The sequence below is a fragment of the Convolutriloba macropyga genome, chromosome 1, assembly GCF_964194025.1.
Source record: "Convolutriloba macropyga chromosome 1, txConMacr16.3, whole genome shotgun sequence".
Classification (NCBI taxonomy): Eukaryota; Metazoa; Xenacoelomorpha; order Acoela; family Convolutidae; genus Convolutriloba; species Convolutriloba macropyga.
In genome coordinates, this window is record NC_134468.1 from 73,360,254 (window position 1) to 73,378,738 (window position 18,485).

The 18,485-nt window shown below is 37.3% G+C and overlaps 1 protein-coding gene across 1 annotated transcript in view; it reads right to left on the reverse strand.

Annotated features, from left to right (window-relative positions):
- The window catches only part of LOC142342446 (uncharacterized), a 54,923-nt gene that overhangs the window by 18,178 nt on the left and 18,260 nt on the right, over positions 1-18,485 (reverse strand). Inside the window, exons 2-4 of the mRNA XM_075393775.1 lie at positions 1,294-1,396; positions 654-1,229; positions 45-384 (exon numbers count right to left, since the gene is read on the reverse strand). Coding sequence (XP_075249890.1) covers positions 45-384; positions 654-1,229; positions 1,294-1,387 — 1,010 coding nt within the window. The 5' untranslated portion in view covers positions 1,388-1,396. The remainder of the gene's footprint in view (positions 1-44; positions 385-653; positions 1,230-1,293; positions 1,397-18,485) is intronic.

Below are 18,485 nucleotides of genomic sequence, written 5' to 3' on the forward strand. Positions count from 1 at the left end.
TGTAATTTATAACTACTCTATACAATATCTTTGAGCTGACGAACCTTTCAATTAAATTCACTCGTGATTGGTAATCTTTCGAGTCTTCAGGGTAAGTAAATCCGTTGAATTTGCGCAGTTGCTGTTTAACTTCGCTATTTCTTCCCATGCGGTTGAAACAGACCTTGAACAGTGTTTTGAGATCCTCTGAATCACATTTATTAATCCAGTACTGAGCACATGGTATCGAGTTAAGAGTTACACCAGGACCGTCAAATTTGTACTCGGTCTTTTCGCTCTGCCGCTTGTCAGCTGGTGTGATGGGAATCTCGAAGTTTGAAACTCGCTTGGATACTCGGCCTGATCTTGTGACTGCAGGTGCCTTCTCTTCTTTTGGCTCAGGGGCTAAAAATAAGTTGATTACCTGCATGGTTTCTTTTCCCTACTTAGCTTTGTGGACCAATCAGATTTATGCTTCTCGTGAGTCCAACCATAGTAGCGTGGCTACATGCTAATATACCTCGAAAACGTTTTGTCATAAACGAGAGCAGTCCGGAACATAATTGAACCGACAAATAAAACATCAACTATAAACTCGTTTAAAGTTTCAATCTCAATTCTCAGAGAATAATTACTTGACAAATTTTGATAACCTTATGGTAATGTTTACTCACGTTTTGAGGTTCGAGGTCCTTTCTTTTTCTTCGCAGGTTTCTCAACTTCTTCTTTAGTATCAGCATCCTCGTTACCTTTCGCTTCTGCGTTTTCAGCCTCTTCTGTTTCTTCTTTGGCAGTCGTTTCCTCTGGTGTTTCTTTAGTCTCTGCCTTTTCTTCACTTAATGGAGCTTTCTCGTCCTCTGATTCATCTTTTGCAGCTATCTCATTTTTATTGGTTTCAACAGGACTCTCTTCTTCTTTCACTTCTTCCTGTTCCTCGATAGTTGTCTCCTCAATTTCAGTTTTTGTGCCTGCTTCCTCAGTTTCGGTATTCTCGTCTTCATCTTTCGGCGTTTCTGTGTCCATTGCCTCGGGTTTATCTTCGTCAATTTCTGCCTCTCCATCGGTTTTTGCATCTACAGTCTCTGCCTCTTCAGCATCAACGCTTTCAGCATTTTTGCTCTCATTTGGTACAGGAGAGGTTTCTTCCGTTTTTTCAGCGTGCTCTGATATTTCTGCTTCAGTTGCATGTCCATTTACCTCTTTAGAAACCTCATTTTCGTTTTCATCCGCAACAGTTCCGTTCAAGGCAACTAAAAACACCTTGAAGCATTAAATAATTAAAAAAAACTAATCATGAACTCAGTATTAACGCACCTGATTTGCTGGGCGATTCACTTTTTCCATTAGACAGAGTTTCCTCATTTACCGTCACAGCGGCGCTGCTTTCTGAATTAACGGTCTCAGTCATTTCTGATCTTAAAAATTTTTCTTTCCTTTACTAATTTTGCTTCTCTCCTCATCTAACAAAACCGCTTCAGCTAACTTTAAAACGTGACATTACAGATCTAATTTAATTTTTAAAAAGGTCGGCTCTTTTCTGTTATTGCCCCCCCCCCACGTCCATTTGCACCCCCACTTGTAGCATGTTATAGCATATTGGTTGCATTTCATACACTTACATATACAATTATATACAAACGGCATTTGGATCTTTTCCGTTTGTGCCCCCCCCCCCCCAGTACGTTATGTTCCCCTCAGTGACAGAGCACGTGTCATTACATAGTAAATCATTATGTAAAAATATTGCACGTGCGTCTGGGGGTTGCAAATAATATGCACCCACTAAGCTGGGGGGGGGGGGGCACAAACGGAAAAGATCCCGGCATTTACAATTTAATTATGCAGCGAACTTTTGAAATTAAGACGTATACGGTAATTGAACTTTTGCTTATAATGTAAGCAGACAAAGAATAATGCGTATTTTAAATATTTTTGGTCTCTTCTTTCACAGGAATAGCTTTATGGCACTAATTTTATCACAACCGGAAACAAAAATTCACCCATTCGTCTGCCGGTACCGGCTATTATGACAAAAATAAGGGATCTCTAAGGACCAAAAAGTACATATTTGGGGGGTGCAAACAGACTGGATATATAAGGCTGGGGGGGGGTCAATAACAGAAAAGAGCTAAAGGGTCATAAATTGAAAAAATGAAGACCCCTCTCCCCCCCCCCCCCCGCTTCGTGCTCAGATAAAACTCAAACAAGACGACTACTATCAGAGGAACTGTTCTCGATCAACAGAATGGGGTTCGGCTTTGGTTCTAGCTAGCTGAATATTAGATGGGCCAGCCGCACTGGTTAAGAAGGGGTGGGGGGTGGCTGATAGTAATAAAGAGATATTTGGACCTCCATTTCCATGGAGCAGGTTTCAGGGGGTTTATCCCCTTCGTTGATCGTGTCAAGATTCCAAGTATTGCCGACTACTGCGTTGTTTCGAGTTCCGAAAAGGTGTCACAGTTAACTTAGGAGTCATTTATTTAGAACACTAAGATCTTGGAATTGTACATATTGTGAAAGTCTCGTCATTAGAACGCAGGTTATGAAGAAGCTCTGTTGGCATAGTTCGAGTCGCGGTTTGAAGAGGTCAGACTCATTACTGCTCAGTGAGCAAGGATTTTTTCCATCTATAAGTTCTCCGGAGAAGTATGCGTGATCATAATTTTCTTTGAAACATGTAAATTATTCAGACTATAACCCTAAGGTTAGATATCTACATGCTCTAAAATGTTAAATAAATTAGTCAGCATTGTTATTAATATAATAATCTTCAAATTGTGGCTGTTCGTTTTCATAGGTAAAAATAGGATTTGAAGGCTCCTATTTGTCTATTAACGGGTATTTTCTTGAGTTGATCGAGCAAAAACTCGGTTAAAACTTTTTACAGCGAGTTTTACTGTTAAAAGTTCTTGGATCTTTTCCGTTTGTGCCCCCCCCCCCCAGCTTAGTGGGCGCATATTATTTGCACCCCCCAGACGCACGTGCAATATTTTTACATAGTAATTTACTATGTAATGGCACGTGCTCTGTAACTGGGGGGCGCATAACGTACTGGGGGGGCACAAACGGAAAAGATCCAAGTTCTTATTGAAGAAGGCAATTTGTTCCATTTTTGAACGCTTTTCAAGATTAAGGATTTGTTACTGCACTTCGTTTTCTTTTTTATAATAATATGATTTCTTCTCCTGTTCTGTCTAGCGTTATGGCGACTGGAAAACATTTTAAAATTTTCGGATTTTTCCCATTGTCTTATGTCTGTTTGTAGCTTCATTAGGCTCACTTTTGAGATAAACAATTCGGCTGGCAGGATACGATCCTAAATGAGAAGATCAATGGAGTGGTCAAATTTTGGCAAAAATAACAAACTTTGATTCCCCTCTTAATTTGCCTATTTATGCGGTTTACGTTTTTCGCTGTAAGAATTTAAAAGAATATTCCACTGAAAGAAAGATGAGAGAGTACAACTGACTTGAAAACATCAAATCTTACTTTCAAAGGAAATTGATTTCTTACAAGATACAATGAACGATTTGCATTAGCCATTTTGCTGAAAACTGAGTTCAGGTGACTTTCAAATTTTATGTTTGAATCAATTTGTACTCCCAGATAACGACATGCATGAGCTGGTTTGATAATTCGCCTTTAAAAGAAAACTCTGGTCCGAATTAGTATGATTTGTAAAGAATAATATCTCTGTTTTATCGGCATTTAAAGTGAGTGGATTCTCTGACAGGTATTTGTCTGTTTGTTCTAATATTTTTTTCAATTTTTTTGGGAATATGTTCATTACGTTCAAATTTGCATATAATACTAGTGTCATCCGCAAATTGAACAACATCATTTTCACCTTCCAGCTTTTCAGAAAAATCGTTGACATATAATAGGAAAATAAGAGGTCCTGACACAGTTCCCTGTGGAACATCATGAATAATAATTATTTTAGCTATACCCAGTTTTAAGCATTGTGTTCGATTTTCGAGAAAAGATTTGAGGAGTAAAATTGTTGATTGACAGAGGTTGAAATCTTCAGTTTTCTTGAGAAAGGTCTCATGTGAAATTGAATTGAAAGTTTTTGCAAGATCTAAAAACAAAGCACCTGTGTCGTTGTTATCTTCCATTTTTCCTATTAATTTTTCAATAAAATAAATCACAGCATCAGTAGACGACTTTCGAGATTGGAAACCGAATTGTTTTTTGTTCAAGAGCGCAATTTTTTCAAGATATTCTACTAACCGATTAAGTAAAAGCCTTTCAAAAAATTTGCGAAAGTTGATGTTATAGAAAATAGACAATAATTAGTTAAAACAGAAACATCTCCTTTCTTGAAAAATGTTGTGATGTGCGCATCCTTAAGAATTGTTGGAAAAACTTTCTCTTGAATACAATCGTTAAATATAATCTCAAGATGTGTCCCAAGAGCATATTTTCCGGATTTCAATGCCCAAGCATTGATGTATCCCGATTCTGGTGCTTTGTTGTTGTCTAGATTGTCAATAACTTTATAGATTTCCCTCAAAGTAAAAGGTCTAAAGTTAAACTCTTGAAATTTTTGCTCTATTTTTTCGACGTTCAATGGAACAATCTGCCCCCTGTAGATGCCCATTTTGCTGAAAACTATGTTAAAAGCGCTACAAACTCATTTTTTGCCTTTCGTTCTTCTACCATTCTCATCAATTTCAGTGATGTTTGGACTGCTGTTTTTCTTTGCAATTTTTTCCTTAATGGATTTCCATTTCTCTTTTGAGGTTTCAATTTTCTTGAGAAATCCTCTTAAAATTGATTTTGTGCTTCTTTTGTGCAAGTTTGTGCTGCAGACGAGACTTATTTTGCCAATCATAACGAACTTCACTCAAGACCTTGAAATACAATTTTGATTGATTGAGTGAAACTTGAACAATTCTTTAAAGTTTTTTCGAGAGTTAAATGCCTTGTGTGGTAATGAAAATAAGGCGAAGCAATATGGTTTTACCAGACAGAAATACTTTGCTGAGTGAACTGAAGGACGTCGTTAAAGCTCTGAATTCTAAATTTGTGAGTTTGGCTTTACCTCGCAACGACAAGGTCTCTACAATTGTCTCAGATATTGCGGAAAATGAACACAGCTTCTTTCTCCATCTTCTAGGTATGGTAGAGCTTGAACTTTATGTAGCTGACTTGAAAGACGGAAAATCCTCAGGCCTTGATGAACTGTCTGCAAAATTGTGAAGTCTAGTCCTACAGATCTCCGAGAACCCCTTCTGTATCTGCTCAATCGCTCCTTGAGTGAAGGTGTTTTTCCAGAATGCCTCAAGAGGGCTAAAGTTATCCCATTCCATGAAATGACTCAAAATGAATATTGACAAACACCGCTTAATTTCTATACTCCCTGTACTAAGTACAATGCTTGAGAAAGTCCTTTACGCAAGACTTGAATCTTTCTTCTTGAAATTTAATATTTCTACCCGAAGCAGTGCGGCTTTTGATCAAAATACTCAACTATCAACGCTTTAGCCCATATCACCGAAACGCTCCGTGAAAACCCAAGTATTGAATTCGTTTCCATTCTCCTGGAGTTGCGTAAAGCCTTTGATACCGCGAATCACACACGTTTATTTAATCGAAATTGGAAATTTTTGGTGTTCGTGGTGTTGCATTAGATTGGTTCAAATCCTATTTGTCAAATAGATTACAGTGTGTAGACCTTTTTAATCCAATCTCCATTTTTACCTGTGACCTGTGGTGTTCCCAAAGGATGTTTTGGGTCCGCTTCGATTCCTTATCTAAGCAATAAATGATCTACCCAATGTTTCTTCTTTTTTAGACACCTGCTTGTTTGCAGTTTATACAAAATGTCTTTATACCTGTGATGATGGTGAAAAATCAAAGCTGAACAATGAACTGAACAAATTGTTTGAGTGGAAAAATAAATATGAACTTTCACTGAACATTTCGAAAACTCAAGTTCTGCAAACTCATGAAAAAAACGACCTCACTTTAGAATTAGACGGTGAATTGTTGTTTAAGCAGCCGCTCGTTTACTATCTTGGAATTAAGATAGATGAGAGATTCAATTTCACAAGTCATATTCAAGATATTGTAAAAAAAATTTTAAGCAGATTGTCATTGTGTCATGTTTGCGACACCTTGTCAGTCGTGACTTTGTAATACGGTATTACAATGTTTACATCAAGCCTGTCATACAATATGGTGTATTGACATACGGTTGCACTTCGCGCAGCCATTTACTGCCAACACTTCCAATTTACTTGCAACAAAAGAAACTTCTCAGGCTAATTTTCTTCAAAAGCTCAAGGTATCATTCCAGTTCATTTTTCGAAGATTCAGGAATTCAAAACAGCTATGATATTTATATGTTTGAATTGTTAAAAATTTCCCTTTTTTCGATCAAACAACTGCAACCGACTTGCTACCTAAACAATATCTTTAAAAGGCAGCTGAAAACTTCCATGGCTACCCCAGCTACAACGTGTGGCTTTTATGAAGTTCCCACAGCAAAATTTCTGAGTGTTAGGTATTCTCTAAGATATCGCGGAGCCCAATTACTCAATACGCTAGTCAAAAATGTTGTCTTCATAGAATACCTTGAGGTTTCAACAGCCGCGAGCAAAAATCAGTCCTTTAAAACTTTAGCTAAACTTCTGACTTCACTAAGGTTAAGTGATATCTGTTTCAATATAGAAGTAGGTTAAGAAAAATAGGCAAAGTAGTCAAACGCATTCAATGCTCTGCACTTTTAACTCGGATCCTCATAATAAAAAGTAATTCACTTTTAGGACGGTCCTTTCTGATCCATCTTTAATTCTTCTAAACTCTTCACGCAATTTTAGTATTATGAATCAGAGAAAATAACTCTTTATTTCTTTCTTTCTTTCTTTCTTTCTTTCTTTCTTTCTTTCTTTCTTTCTTCCTTTCTTTCTTTCTTTCTTTCTTTCTTTCTTTCTTGATCAAAATTGTTTTACTGATTGAGGTATGCCAACTATTGAATGTCCTGGTGCGTGTTTGGCTGTTAAAAAAGATTTTCTGGGCGGAAAGAAGTGTTCGAGTTTTTCTATTCTGTCTTGAAGTTGCGGCAATCGATCGTTCACATCCTTATCGATATGCGTCTCTTCGATAATCTTCAGGAGCTTTTTCATCTCATGATCCATGGATTGTATTTCAGCAAGTCTGTTTTCAGCAATTAAAACTACTTGTTTCAAGGGTATTCTTTCATCAGAAAATTTCATGAAGTTTGGTTTAATTCGCTGGAAGAAATTAATTTTGTGATAAATGTACATAACCAAACTGTGAAGGAGAAGGTTTCAATGAAGTCTCTAAGGGTCAGAGTAAGGCAAAGTTTTGTTGGAACATAAAATTTTAATTTCTCAATGAAAGCCAGCATGAAGAGTTGCATTTTGTGAACTAAATGAGCTGCTATTGTGTCTAAATCGTCTTATTTAAGAGTATCATTTGTACTGATCAATTCTACTCTCATTTTTTGAAACAATTGACATTAAGCATCTGTCTTCGACGTGAAGTAAGGAAGTTACTCAATCATACAACGATAAAACTAGGGGTTGAAGCGAGTCAGCAACTTTACCATCGACTGGCTGGAAACGTTTGGCGACTCCAGATGTCCAGTCGTATTTTAATGTTTCTGGTGATCAATTGGATTCTTCTTTGGAGAATTATTATACAAAGTCGGCCTTCTTCCTCATCTTTGCCTCTTGGCAACGAGGCATCGTTGAAACTGTATTGGGCATCGAGGCGTCGTTCATGAATGGTTTTGAGCTCAAGATTAGCCAAATACCGTAACCAAGGTTTCTGGTAGTTTTATGCATTGGAATCCATTTGGCATAATGATAGTGCAACAACACGTGTGTGGAATTAGGGTGGCACTTTTATGCTACAACTATGCTATAATTATAAGAAGCGCGATTGTGCTAGATGAGAGTCCATAGTATCGTGACATATACGATAAGTTGAAGATCCAAGACAATTATCAACTTGTTGTTGTTTCAGCGTTGTTGTTTACATTGAATACTGCGAAATTGCCAAATATGGACCTTCTATGATCCATTGAGAGGCTTCTTTGAGATCGTGTGCATTGGAATGACGTAAGCGCTGTAGAATTGGATTGAAGTTTGACAGGATGGAAGAGCGATCGCTAGAGTAATCCTTGTTCAACGGCAGCGATTTCGCAAACAAATTAATATCATATTAAGACGTGAGACTTTTCATAGAAATTACCCAAGACAAATAATCAGTTGAAAGTTTTTGGCTGTCATGAACGGAATTTAAGACCGCTAATAATGATTCTCGATGTACTAAAGACATTGGTAGTCGTTTGTCGAACAAGATGGGTGTGAATTTTAACAAGTTTATAATATAGGCAAATAAAGCTGAACGGTGACCTTTGATGTCGGTGTTTAAATTTGATAAAAAGGAAGCTACAGTGTCGAAGCTAAAGGTTAATTGTTGGTTTGAGAAAGAAGATTTGTGTACAAACTTGTAGAGGAGGAAAATTTTTCTCAAAAATATTCAATTTTCTTGTACTACTTTCCAGTTTTTTATCATCTTGCATTTCTTTTTGGAATTCCGAAACATTAGCTATTTCTCCCGATATAAAAAAATGTTTTCATTGCCCTTTTACTCAACTTCGAGTACATAAATAGTAGGAACTGATGCATAATCGTTAGGTCGTGCAATGTTTTCTGCATTTATGCGTCCGTAATTTTTGTCCGAAAAATCCAGTTGTTCCGCATCCTTCTGAACTAGCCACTGAAAATCCAAGGGACCAAAAGAGTGCTATTCATGTAATTGTCGCGGTTTCTGCTCCTGGTGCTATACGTATTAGACTGTTTATTTGTCCGTTTTCAGAACTTAAAAATTTTGAATAACATTGCGCATATGTTTCACTTTGTTTTCTGCAGCTTTTGTTTCACTAGTGATTTTTGAGAGCATCCAATCTAAGTCAAAATGTTTTTTAGATGAAGTTAATGTCTGTGAAAAATCAACTGGGCAAATAGTTGACGGTTGTTTCCACATTGTTGCTAGTGTTTCCCGCATTCCTTGAAGTTGTTTTCTCATAACAAAATCGTATTGCTGGAAGGGACTAAAAACTCTACGTTAATAAATTATTCTGCAAGCGAGGTCTGCCATTTTTGTGGCAGAGATTTCCTTTTAGTAAGCAATTCATAATTGGTTGATGTATCTTTGTTATTAATTTCAGAAACTAAGAAGAAGAAATAAGAAAGAACTGAACAAATTAGTTTTTCATCTTGAGAGAAATAAGATGTACTGTAAGCCGATCCAATTGACGTTCAATAGAGACCCACTGTTTTTTATTCTAATAATTGCTTCAATTACTGAGATTACCAATCTCAGTTGTTGTTCATTTAGGTTAAACACTTGCGCAAGCGTTTTAAAATTTGATTTCAAGTTCTGGTGATGTTGATGTATGGTTTGTAAAGAAACATAGTTTCTCCCAGCTGCACGGTTCGAGGCAGCGCTCAAACTGATTCAGGGGGGCAAAGGATTAAGTTTTTATGGCACTATTTCTCAGCAACACGGGTTGAGGTTGCGCCACTTGCAGCAAATAATGCTTATGAAGTAGGTCTTCAAGTTTTCTCAAGTTTTTCAGATACACTAATATGTGTTTCACTTTCACCGTGTTAACTTATATATTGACATGTTGCTCAAGTGGCACATATTTTGCATAGTTTAGAGTTTGGATTAAGATGGTTATACTTCAGTGTCAGGGGTCAGAAAAGGTTTCCGACAACGTCCCAAATGATGAAAATGTACATAAATTGTGTATGCTTGGGTTAATGTTATTTGTTTTGTCCTTGATTCTGAGCTTCACAATACGTTTGTTTTCAGTAGAAGTGTGATAAAAAGTTTTTCTGTTGGTCCTGAGAATCTACCTGGGCGGAAAAAATTTCTGCTTCAATTCTTCTGAGAAAAGAAGAAATTTTTAATTTTGCATTCAATTGTACTGTTCAGAATTATGTGATCGCTTGTAGTAAGATTGCATAATTTTCATGACCGCTCCTGTGAAATTGTTTGTTGAGTGTTACTAATTACATGTAGCATATTAATTCGAAGCTTTAGTATTCAAGCACGTATTTTCGCGAAGCACGTTCGATTGTTTGTTTTAGTAGGCAGTTTACAGTTTGCAATTGCGTGAATGCGTAGTTTACCAATTTAAACCTCCCGTGAAGGTCCAAAATTGTGCCCAATATCTGTTTCCACTGTGTAGATTCAGTGAAGCACGTGCGTTGAACTCATTTAATGTTAATATTTTGCATGTGTGTGTTCAGTAGCTTGCATGTTGGACTTTGCTTGTTTACTTTTGAGTTATCATGGATAATTCAAATATGTGCAAGAAAATGACGCTATTTTTGAGCTTGCAAACTTAGGACAATTTCAGGGGCTTGAACTTCTGCCATTAGCAATCAAACAGACCTGGGATTTCAAAGAAAGAAGATCTCCACAACATTCTTTCGTAGTCCGTGGGAGAAACTCAAAGTCAATATACACATGATCAACTAATTTACTCATGAGATGGGATAGAGGTTCCGTTGATGCCTGTGAATTTACTGAGAGTTAATTGGCTTTCAATTTAGTGAATACCACTGGTGATGTTGCTAATTCACCTATTTCAAAAACAGTTTTATTTGAATTGTCGAAAACTGATTCTTCCAACATTTTTATAAGCTGCGTCTTGGCTTACATGTTCATAGTGTAGCTGCTCTCACAAAACAGGGCTACTGGTTTACGCCTCCATGCATCAAGTGGGGGTAGTCTGTGGCATCTGTAAAATTGGGTTCTATGTTATGGTTAAGTGCTTGTACATCATCAGCAGCCAAGTTATTACATGCCACAGAAATGTACTCACTTGACAAAATGCAACGTTTCTTATTGTTTGATCGAATTGAAGTTCCCCTTAAACTTGATAACTTGTTACAAACTGCTTTTTTTCATTTATCTGAGCCTGGAGATTTAATTATACAACCTTCACTTGTTGTTCACTGCGTTTTTACTAAACCAACATTTGATGATGAAAAAAAAACAAATGTGGTCCCTTGTGTTTGGTTACAAAAGTATAGGCATTCCGCGTTGTAGAATGTGGCAGTAGTTTATTGGATTGAACAGTTTTTTTACAGTTGGTATAAAGTGTACTCGGATTTCGAGTGAATTGAACAAACACGGTTTTCGGAAGCTGATAATTTTATTAAAGATTCGTGATTACCGTTATTACTTATCAAAATTGAAGGACGATGATAGATAGTTTCCTCACTACAAAACTTCTTCTGTACCTAGTTACTTTTTTATCATGTTTAGATCTCATTTTCACACGATAGTTGTCTTTTCGATACCTTTTTTGGGTTTTTTCAGGTCAAAATTTATACTGGGGGCTGACCACAACAGGTTTTTGTGGTCCATTGTCGTTAAGTAGTTAAAAACTCTTTTTTGTGTAGACTTGTTATATTTGACGTTTTTCTGATTTTTCCAAAATTTTATCTATAACCGTAGTGTTGCCCTCCCATTGGTAGGCAGCGGAAAGCTACACGACCGCCGGTATGTAGTCATCAGACCTTTGAGAGTTTGCAACAGGAGACTGATCAGATCAGATCCATTGACTCCCGTGATACGGTGCCCCCGGATTGTTCGAATCTCCAGGTAGAGGAGATTTTTCGGGTTGAGAGCCTCTAGTCTCTCTTCTTCAGACCTCTGCTTTTACTGTAGGATCAGCCGCGTTTCTCGTAGCAGTGATTCACTAGGCTCTTCTTGACATTATAATGTCGAGCACATTTCGGGCATTGAAACACTTGACTGCTATTGTCCACAGTTATATCTGAGATTGTTTGTGCGACCAGACAGCCAGTGCGTAAATTGAACTTTGCCGAGCAAACAGGGCCTCTGCCATGTCACTAGCTATCCTCTCAGAACACAAGCTGCGGCAATTCCAGAAGCTCATTTTTAGGGTGTCAAATAGTCGGTTCCCTTTGAGCTTAGGCTTTGTCATCGGGCCAGAGGAACTGGTTATGGTTCCCCAGTAGTGGCCTCCACCATCCCGGAGAAGGTTTTGGGTTCCAATCTTTTTCAGATTCTTGTTGCTTTTAGCGACGTATTCTCGCCTTGGTGGATTGCTAGACAAATCCAGGGCAACCCGCTCTCTTTATCCGGGCTTGGGACCGGCTATTGGCTTTTAGACGGGTGCCCTCACGCACCGTTAGCCCCTCTATTTGAAGTTACCCTAGCACAGTTACCTTTCATTACCAATAGGCTGAGTTTAAAGTAGTTAAAAACTGCTTTTTTGTGTAAACTTTTTATATTTGATGTTTTTCTGATTTTCCAACTTTTATCTATTACTGTATTAAGTTATTTTATTCCTTCCAGTACAAAAACTCACAATCCTTTCTCTTGACAGTATTTTTGGGCTTCTCTTCAGCTATTTTGGTCCTGAAAGGGTGAATACAATTTTCTCCGGGTGTATGGACAGGTTGAAAGCTTCACCCTTGCAAAGAAGACATGGAGAACGAAGTCATATTTCGCAACCTTGGGGGTTGCTAAGAACTGTTTTTGGTGTAGGTTTATACGTATGGCAATGGGATCAAAAAATTTGTGGTTATTTTCTTCCGATGGTGATAATTTAGACGCTTGGACTGTTTTTGACGATATTTTCTGCATTTTTTGATGGTTTCAGTTCATTGATTTTATGTCTCCAATACTTGAATCATTTGACTCCAAACTCATTCCTAGAGCACTTGGGGATTGACTTGTATAAATAGGGGCACAGGAAAGTGTTTCCAGCGTTCTCGATACATTTTTATGACCGTAACATGACAATTTTTTCGAGAATTGCTCTAATGTTTTGAATTTCTGATTATTTCTGGTGAAAGTTCATTCTTTTCAACAATTATCTTAAGTTAAACCTATTTTGGATTTTCATTTTCATTGGCAATATGTTAGTTGTTTTTGGGTGGGTTTTGATTACTTTAACGTGAACTTTTATAGAAAACCTTGCAGATATACCAAGTGTACTTTTTGCTTTTTCAAGCATTTTTGGTAATTTCCCTGTTGTTTATCGGTTTTTTTTTCTATACTAATTGGCTAAATTGCTCTTCTGTGATATCCTCAGGATTCCAAGTTATTATTATTAGGCTTCCGTATTATTAGACTTCCAAGTTGTAGTTGTGCAAACGGATTTGGACAGGAACATCCGAAAAACCAAAAAAGCATCCAAAAAATGCCGTAAAAGACTCTTTTCAGAAAGTCGAATGAGACCACATTCTATTTTTTGTAGTTTGGTCGGGCGTATCTTTGATTCTATTATTGCTGATCGTAGATTGTAGAGAGCCAATGATAGCGAGTAATACGTTGGATTATCGTAGTAATGCCCTTTTGTAACCAAATTGAAGATGTATCTATTTGAAGTGATGTAAACAAAAGAATAGTGAGGCAATCGGTAATTTTTGCAATATATGTCGGCTCTGAGCCATTTCAGGGTTTTACCCATTCTGATATCGATTGATAAACAAAATGGGAAAAATTCGTGTTGATGAGGAACCCACGTCTTTGATAGAAAATTTTTGCTCTCTTTTTTCCAACTTTAATTAAGTTTATGTTTGAGTTCGTGTGTTCGCTTTTTGACTAGCTTCGGGAAAGTCGCCTCTCACCCTCTACGAAATTTTGTTGATTTTTTTTCAGTGCTTGATCGTACTTGGATTATTTCTGTCTCTCCTGATGGAGTTTGATCTCTTTTTTATCGATATGACAATTCTTCAGGTTTTTAATGTTTCTGGTCTTTCATTAAAATAGACGGTTTTTTTGGGGATGCTCTAAAACGCGGCATTTGTTAACGTAGACTGTAGCGTGCTACAGGTTCCCATGATTCCAATTTCATCATTCTTGGCGTTTTTGCAAATTTACATCTGTCTTGATTGCTTCGAGTTCGTGCTCCTGGTTGTTGTTCTATGCCTTCTTCATCAGTTGTTATCGTTCTGTCTGATTCAGTTGCTACAGCTTGGCCTTCCGGAAACTGGTTTTTCTCGGGTTTGATATACTATCAGAACTATTCAAAAGCCTGGTTCGGGGTAAATTTTTTTGCGAATTTTTTTGGCGAATTCTCTTTTTGAGTGTTTCAAATATCCTCCTGAGGTATTGCTGGTATTGGCGGATTCACCAGCAATGTTGGAAGTACAGTACAGAGGCTACCAACGACACTGCTGGGGCTCCACCTAGAGTAACAGTAACTTCGATTATTTGTGACGGTTTACTTGTCGAGCGTATCTTGTGTTCTATTATTGCAGATCGCAGGTAGCAGAGAGCGAATGATAGCGAGTAATACGTGGGTTTATCGCAGTAGTGCTCTTTTTTAACCAAATTGAAGATGTATCTATTTGAAGTGATGTAAACAAAAGAATAGTGAAGCAATTGGTATTGTTTGCAATATTTGTTGGCTCTGCTCCATTTCAGGGTTTTTGCCAATTCTGATATTGATTGATGAAGAAAGTGGGAAAGACTTCTTGGTGATGAGGACACCATCTCTGATAGAAAATTTTGCTCTTTTTTTTCCAACTTCAAACAAGCTTATGTTTGAATTCGTTTGTTTGCTTTTTGACAAGCTGCGGGTCAGTCGCCTTTTATCTTCTACTATTCTTTGTTGAACTTTCTCAGTGCTGGATTGTACTTGGCCCATTTTGGTCTCCCTTGATGAAGTTTGGTCTCTTGTTTAATGCCATGACGATTCTTCAATTATTTGATGTTTTTGGTCTTTCATTAAAATAGACGGTTGTTTTGGAGATGCTGGCAATCGTGGCGTTTGTGAAGGTAATTTGTAGCGTGCTGCAGGTTTACATGAAGCCAATTTGCTCTTTCTTGGCGTCTTTGCAAATTTACCTCCAATTTGGCTGCTTCGAAAGCGTGGTCCCGGTTGTTGTTATTTACCTTCTTCATCACTTGTTATTGTTGTTATTGTTCTGTCTGATTCATTGGCTAGAGCGGTTTTTTCCAGAAACTGGATATCCTTGGGGGCTGATATATTATTAGAACTATCCAAAAAGCTGGCTCGGGGTGAACTCTTTGGCGTACTTCTCGGCGAAATATTTTAATTTCATCCGGGGTTATTGCTGGTATTGGCGGGTTCTTCGGCACTATTGGAGTTACAGGGGCAACCAATGGCACTGCACGGGCTCCATTTAGATTAACAGTAACACCGACAATTTGTGGCGGCTGAACTGTTATATTTTTTCAAAATGCGCTATTTTGCTCTTAATCTAATAAATTTAAGAAATACTCGTCGAATATTTCGGGCTCATTTCTGCATGTTCTTTTTAAAAGATCACCTCCAAATTTCGCCGGGTCAATTTCCTGTATCTCATCTGGTGCTTCTTCTAGATTGACAGGTCTTTATCTATTCCGATGGACGCATTGAATTATATAATTTGAAATTGTCAGAACTTCTTCAACTAGGTAAAATTGCCTTGGCTGGTTAACCAAAAGTCTAGTAGTAAACAAAGTGAAAGCAGTTTGATAGGCTGTTATTCTGCTTTTTGACCATAGTAACTTCTCTATCGCTGGTAAGAACCTAAAAGCCTTCGTTTATTGACGCCAAAACTTTGAAGCATTAAATCTTGTAGCTATGAGAAGAGGTTTAACAGCTTCACGCCCATGAAGTAGTGTGGTTGGGCAAGAATTATTTGAAAAATTATAAAATGTGTTGTGTATAAAGTTTGCAAGCGGTACATTCTTGTGCCAATCGTTCCATTGTTCAATTCAATAGACTTTTATGACGCAGTTTACTGCGGCATGTGAGCATTCTACTACTCCAATTGTCTGTGAATGTTTTAGTTTGGCGTGTTTTAGTTTAACTTCCAGTAATTTCGTTGAGTCGGCTATTAATTTTGAAGTAAATTTTGTACCTAAACCACTCAATAAATTACTTGGCAAAAAGCTGTGCTGGAAGAAAACCTTCACAAACTCTCTGGCAACTGCGTCAGCAATACCATTTGTCAGAGGAACAGCGAACAAATACTTCTTATAAGCACCAATTTTACAAAGAAAAAATTTGTAAATTGAGCCTCCTTGTTCAACTGTCAATTTGCATCATTTCTCCGGGATATGATTTGGGTGAAGATACAAGTTTAAGTGTTGGCTTTAATTGTTTATTCGTTGTTTGCCTAGTCTGTACGCTTGTGATGCAGTTTTTAATGAAATCAATGAAAAGTTCAGTGAAATCAGGGAAACGAAATTGTTTCGGAGCTCTTGAATTGTTTGAATTATTCCCAATTTCCTCCTGTTAGAGATCTGTACTCTATAGAATACCTCATTCCAAAGATGTTTTGGCAGACAGTATTGCTTTAATATTATTCTTCCTGTGTCGTCAGAATTTGTCTGTCTAATGTCAGCCTAAATAAATTGCGTTTCCATTCAATTGCTTGTTTTCTCTTCTCGTCTTTTGTCTCATCATTCGTTGAACCTAATGTGTGTTCACTATCAATCAAATCGTTTAATAGATCCGCTTGGTTTGAATATTGTTTTGCATTAACTTCGAAGCGTTTTAATTTAACGAGGCAGTTTATTTTATCGCCATTTATCGCTGTCGTTCAACATCTTTGTCATAAAGTCCAAATATTTGTACTCGTGAAATGATGATAGCTTCTAACCTATCTGATTCAGACACAATATTCAATAGGTCGATATTCGAATTCAAAATATCAGGTGATTTTGCTTCAAATTCTTCATATATTTCACGAACTGGTACTTTGTCTGTTAATTCAAGGGAAAAGCCTTTATCTTTTTTTACGCGTGCGAAAAAAGTTTCTGCCAAGTTAGCTTTGTCAGGAATATGGGCAAAAATTATATTGAAAGAAAGAACTCTGTCCAAAAAGTTCTGTAATTGCGAACGAATTGTTTTTGACATTGTTGTCTCTAGTCTCTATTAATGAAATCTGGCCTCTGAAGTTATTCTGCCTGTAAGAGTTTGGATAACTTTGACTCATATAGTTATTTCTAGGCGCGTATGGGGCCGCAGGGAATTGCTCCTGTCTATTAAGTGTATGCTGGTATACATAACTTTCATCTCTCTGTGTTGTTCTTTCCATCTGTGCCGCTGCAATAAGGTAATCAATTGTTTGAAGCTCTTTGTGTAATGAATCTTGCGTCTGGTTCAACTTAGAGAGCGCATTTATTAACGTCTCAGACACTGCGTTGTTGATTTCATTCAATCCATCTTCAGGGTGGTCTTCCCATCTACACATATCTTTCATTGTCATCAGTTGTCTAGCAGTGGTGCAGATATTGCTACTTGCTTGGCGGGGGTTGTCCCATTAGTTTTGATCTAAGCGAGCCAGGCATGGCTCTAATAATTCTTCGCTTCACCTGTCCATTTTTTTGACCTCCGCAGCTTTTAATCTAGCAGCTCCTGCGGCTGTTTCTCCATTGAAACGTGCGTGCTCTGCTCTATCACCTGCTCCTCCATCTCCGGGAAGCGCTAAAGTAGCGACTGATGGCATATTTGGTGTCGGGTAGACCCGTTAAACTGTTGTTTGTAATTTTACCTGAAAAGTTTTAAGCGCTGTCTGTTTTCGGATCGATTATTAGCTGTTCTAATTTAAAGACATGTACTTCTTGAAAATCTTGATTGGCAAAGTGGTCTCCGAGTGCCGTGAGGCTTGATTCAAGATCGTTTCAGAGTGTTTCTGTCAAAGTTTAGAAATATCGCAACGCTGCGTCTGGTAAATGGCTTTTGGTATTTATTAACAACTGTAGTTATTAACAACTGGGCGGTAGTTATTAACAGCGGTAGTTATTAACAACTGGGAGTATTTGAGTTTAATAAAAGTCGCCAGAAGTCAGTTTAAAATAGCACCACAAAATTGTGTTTTCTAACTCACAGTTTCACGGTTGATACACAGTTCATTGCCAATTGCGTAGTTTCACTATTTCTCGTTCTGTGAGTATATGTCTCGGTGTGCTGTCTTTTTTTCATTGGGGTTTGCTTTCTATAAGGCTCGAATCTTTGACTCAATCATTATTGATAAATTGAAGGAGAAACTATTGGCTGTGTGTGTCATTACGAGCTAGATAAACAGTGCCGTAATCAGATAAAAATCAGGATAAAAAAGAAAAAAGCTGCAGTAAACTGAAGACAACATTTTCCGAATAGCATATCACTTTGGCTGTATTATAAATTTCTAATTTCAGTAAGAATCTCCAGTTTCGAATTTTAATTAAAATTTCGATCCTTCCAAATCGAGATGCATTTGCTTTTTAATGTGTTTAATAACTAATCCGAAATCATACTGATCATCGATGGGTTTTATTGCAATGAGTCAGTCTTTGTAGTCTTCGGTTAATCCAACAAAATATATGGTGAATATTTATCTTCAAAAACGGAGTATGTCCTACGGATGTGTTTCTTATGCTGTGAGTTCCGTGAGAAAAAAGTGCTAAATCAAATTTATGCAATTCTCTAACTTCATCTGCAGATTATAAATGTTTAAATAATACTTCGAAAAATA